The 5001-nt window shown below is 39.1% G+C and overlaps 1 protein-coding gene across 2 annotated transcripts in view; it reads right to left on the bottom strand.

The window, feature by feature from the left end:
• Positions 1-5001, bottom strand: part of LOC106533114 (copine-8) — a 45052-nt gene that overhangs the window by 33295 nt on the left and 6756 nt on the right. For both annotated transcript variants that reach the window (XM_014029350.1, XM_014029348.1), the window contains exon 4: positions 1404-1531. In XM_014029350.1, coding sequence (XP_013884804.1) covers positions 1404-1531 — 128 coding nt within the window. The remainder of the gene's footprint in view (positions 1-1403; positions 1532-5001) is intronic.

The following is a 5001-nucleotide window of genomic DNA, read 5'->3' as shown; positions in this document are numbered from 1 at the left end:
ACCCCCGTCCAAGCCACTACAATTTTGAGATGCACCCATAGCATGAAATTTATTAGGAATAAAGACTTCTGAGTTCTGGTGCATTAGTGCATGAGGGGGTCATTATGTTACCGCTATGTGGTATCTAGTTTGTTAACATCTTTGCTTTCATTGGATTTAAAACACAATGATTCAAATCCAAAACCAGAGCAGTCCATTGGCGTTTGATAGAGGGGTTTATGGCTATCTAGCAGCGTAGAACATTTTTTTTATTTTTTTGAACACACCATCTTTTAGGACACTAGTTTCGCTTTTTGTTTTTTTCTGGTCTTGGTCTTGACTCAGTCTTGCCTTCCCTTGGTCTTGGTCTCGACTTGGTCCAAACCCTAAAAGTCTTGGTCTTGTCTTGGTCTCGCCCTCCCTTGGTCTTGGTCTCGACTTGGTCCAAACCCTAAAAGTCTAGGTCTTGTCTTTCTTGGTCTTGACTTGGTCTCAGGTTAGGTGGTCTTGACTACAACACTAGCATGTGCTAACTAATCATATCGATTAAAGGCACATTCTGTTTGAGTTGACCGTGACATGAGTCACTCAAAGCAGATTGCACATCAATTAAATCACAGCCTAATCATAAAAATAGATAATTACATAGATATTTATGCAACTAGATTATCAAAACATAGCCTAGTATTTCTAGGTAAAATACAGTATGTGTAGTGCTTTAAAAATCAGTGTTAAACAAAATAAATTTTCTTCAACATAAGATAGTTCAGTTTAAAACTCTGGCATGAAGAGCTGCAGGTGATACACGATCCATTGCTAAGCTATCAGTTTAGATTTTATGGTTATGTGAAAGCACAAATGGTGTAATAACTAGAGCTTCCTGTGCAGCCTTGGGCATTCTGACAGAAATATAAGAATATTTCTGCTACAATAACTGTATAATGTGAAATCAATGGTCATTTAAAGGTTTAAATATTAGCACTTGCCTAAACTGCTGTGAAATTTGGAAAATTAAAGTTATTTAAAATAGTATTCACTCTCTTTGGAAGTGGGTATGTTTGCATAAGTTGATATTAGTTCATCAGTATGGTCTAAGATAAACTAATAATCAAGTTGCCACACATCCCGTTTGGTCTTAACTGAGTTTGAATTAGTCCAAGCTTACATTTATTCTGAGAGACACTTCTTTCTTTTTCTTCTTCAGCTTCAGGCAGCAAGTAAAGCATTGTGCAGAGTTTACTTCAGCTTAGATGTGTGTCCACTCTAATACATCAAATACTGATAACACATTTTTCTTACACTATCTGCAATTTACCTGAAAGACTACAGTACACATTCAGGCTGATTCATCTCATGGGAGACTTTCCTTCCTGAAGTTAATAGTTATTGTAGCAGGTAGGATTTGTGTGTGTCAGGAGCTTTACCTGGCCACGTGGTTAATTACGGGGGAGAAGTGGGTGGGTCCGTAGAGCCGCACAGTTTTTAGACTCTGGTAGTAGGCCTCCAGTACTCCCTCGATGCCACTGCAGTATGGGTTCTGTAGATTACCGTTCTGCACAACCAAAGAAATACAAATGAGTTGGATGAGTTCTGATATGGAGACTGTCTCTGGGCGAGGAGAGCCAATAAACAGATAAACAATTTATTGTGGAGTTTAAACCAATCACAGTCAGAACAGTTATTTCCCTCATGTAAGCTGCAATTCTGCTGAATCAAAGGTAATATTTGCTTGACATCAGTGGTAGCTGTCTGTTCCTGACAAAGAGCATGAATCAAAGCCTGTAAAAAATACTTCAGTACAACACTGTTATTTGATAATGAACATAATAAAAACTTAATAAAACCAAACTTTTGTTATTTTCATACAATTGTAAAAAAAGGGTATTTTATTTTGAAAACTGACCATGTTCATTTGCAGCTCTTCCCTGTGCTTGACACAGTCATAGTTATTGTTCAAGTACTAGCAAACACACAAGCTAAATTAAACAAAAAATAAGTAATAAAAAAAGGTTGGGGGGTGTCACAGTACCAGTTTTTCCTCAAACTGAATACAAGTGTGAGTCCTTCAGTTTGGGTACTTGCTGTTACAGTGCACCAATACTGAGCACTTACTGAGTTAGAACTTGAACATTAAATTGTTAGAAAGTGTTCAAAAATTGCATGCCAAAATAACTGCACAGAAAACCAAGTTCAGAACACCCTGATCACAACTCTGGGGCTGGTACCTTTTACATCAACGTTTGAATGTCAACAATTCTATGGCCCTGTCCCAATACTCACACTTCCACCCTTGTGTCCTTCAAATGTGCGTTCCTGTTGAAGGGTTCAAGCTTGGAGTGGTCCCCCCCCCCGCCCCCGCCCCTTTTGTGTCCTTGATTCCCCCTTCAGCTAAGCTCATCTGAGTGGGCTTCGACAAAGTGTTGACAAAGTTTTGAATTAAAAGACAGAAATATGGCAATGTCCACCGAGCACCTTCCAGTTTAGCGGTGGCAGTAATGCACTTAAATTAGTTGACCAACTGCCAATAAAATAAAAAAGGGAGAATGTTCACAGAGCAAACTGGCAAGGGTCTGGTGTATAAGCCTCCTTCGATTCATGCACTATTTTTTTCCTAAAAACAATTGCTTGTTGTACAGTAGTTGTACCATCATTTTTAGCAGTACAAATGCCAAAACAACGACCGGTCCCGCCATTTTGGATGTTGCATTTACAATGCAAAAGCGTGAGTCGATGACATAACGTTTACTGTCCCAATTTTCCAATATTTGCAGACTTGTAACCCGTGCACTCAAACCTTTATGTGCACTTCCACTGAGTACACTTCATGGAGGGGCGTAGGGTGTAGTGAGAGTATTCGGACCAGGTCTATGCTTATCCTACAGGAGAGGGACACATTAAGTAGTGACATGTTTCTCATATGATTCTTATCACTGTTTAAAGTAAATAACTACAATTGCTCACACAGTATAAGAAATAAGAAGAGAAGGCTTTGTTTCTTCTTTTCTGAGCTGCAGAAGTGGTGTACTTCCTTCATGAAATTGTGAACTTCTCTTGAAAAAGGCAGTCAAACCGAGAAGTTTAAACTACTTTCTGCAGCACGCGTAAAACTGATGCAAAACTGAGACGCATACATAAAAACTACATTAGCACTGGGTTTTAAACAACAGCATTACGCTGTACATGATATTTGGTTAAAATGCAGATACAAGAAAATCAAGAACAGCAAAGTCCCGAGAAAGGAAAGAAAAAGCTTTGATTATTCTTATTAGAGAAACGTCTGAAAATTTATCTCTAGAACGATCAGCATTTGGGTCCAATTTGTTGGGTAACAAAATTACAGGCAATATAATATCCGCTGTAGGGTGAAAACTTTGTTACATTCCATTATTATGCCAAGTTTCACCAACTAATACAAAACATTGTGAGGTTGCAAGCACATTAGGATGTAAAATTTAAGCATACATTAAAAAAATATTGGAAATGCTTTAGAAACACTTCCACTCTTATTCTGCATTATTACCCATTATATCTGTAGAAGTCATAAAAACACAAAACAGGATGATAATTTGGCTATAGAGGTTAAATCTTGTCTGGTTTTTTGTAAAGCTTATATTTTGGGGTTCCCTCTTATCTCAGCAAGAAACCTTATTTAAAACTGCACACGGACTCTTTTTCTTTGCAAATGAAGGTTGGCTAATTACGCCAGATTCAGCCTTTTCCCACTCCAACTTTCACAGCTGTAAGTCCAACCCGTAATGGTTAGACTAATGCATGCGCACTTCATCTCAAGGTTCACGCCTCTGGGGATGCTGCCACTCTATGCTGAGCAGCTGTAAAGGCTGTAAGTGCCCCTGGAGAAACATCTGGATGTGAGAGCAAACCAACGGGATGATTATGGATGGTTTGGGAGTTGTGAAACCTGGGATGGACCACCAAGTGGCTTTACTCTTGAGAAACGACAGACATGGATGCATGGAAAGACAGACAGGTGAAGAAGGTGAAGCATGAGATATAAAATGATAAGCGATGCACAGATAATCGTGATGCATGAAAGAAACACCACTATTTTCTTTTTCTTGTCAGACAAGCTACAAATTGCATTAAAATAAAAGAGTCTGACATTTTTTCAGACTTAAAAATGACATCCTTACTGCCAAAAACTAACCAACTCATTTGGCTTCTCCTCTCACAGATTGTACAGGTTTATTAAATGTATTTGTCATGTTGGACAGCACCATGCACTGAACCACCCACTGATATACTAGCACATTCTCATGTCGGACTCGTCAACATATTGACGCTTGGGCAGGGACCGTCTGCGTCCAGTTTTGACGCGCCAGATACCCCCCGCGCGTCCGTCCTTGCCACCCGCGGCTTTTCCGGGTTGCATCACTTAGGGGTCTTTGGGTCAGGGGTCTGAGGTTAACATGAGGGATCAGGATTAATGGTTAATTTGAGATACTGGGGTCAGGGATATGCTGTATATAGTTAATATAGGTTAAATTTAGGCTCTGGGATGGTTAGTTCTCGCAAATTCTCTACATTTAAAAAAATGGTTAATATGAGGGTTAATGGTTAATTTTAGGGTCTGTGGTCAGGGATAGGCTGTATAAGGCTAATAGAAGTTAAATTTAGGGTCTGGGATGGTTAGTTTCGTGCATTTCCTACTCTTGTAAAAAAATATGACAACGCGCTCGTCCTCCTCCGCCTCATCTCATAAAGAAAGGATGGGGCTACCCGGCGCGTCCGAATGTGGACGCAGACGGCTACCTGACCAAGCATCAATATGTTGATGCGGGGGGCATGAGAATGCGTTGGATATACAATTGCCTTTAATTAGTAAAGTGGGTGTGGAAGTGTACAGATGATTAGTTTAATTTAACAAAGTTTCTTCTAAACATAGTTTTGTTACAAAAATGAATGCAATAATGCTTTTCTTTATAGATAGATAGATAGATAGATAGATAGATAGATAGATAGATAGATAGATAGATAGATAGATAGATAGATAGATAGATAGAT

The sequence above is a fragment of the Austrofundulus limnaeus genome, unplaced genomic scaffold (genome assembly GCF_001266775.1).
Source record: "Austrofundulus limnaeus strain Quisiro unplaced genomic scaffold, Austrofundulus_limnaeus-1.0 Scaffold886, whole genome shotgun sequence".
NCBI lineage: Eukaryota > Metazoa > Chordata > Actinopteri > Cyprinodontiformes > Rivulidae > Austrofundulus > Austrofundulus limnaeus.
This window is presented reverse-complemented; position numbering and strand designations above follow the sequence as displayed.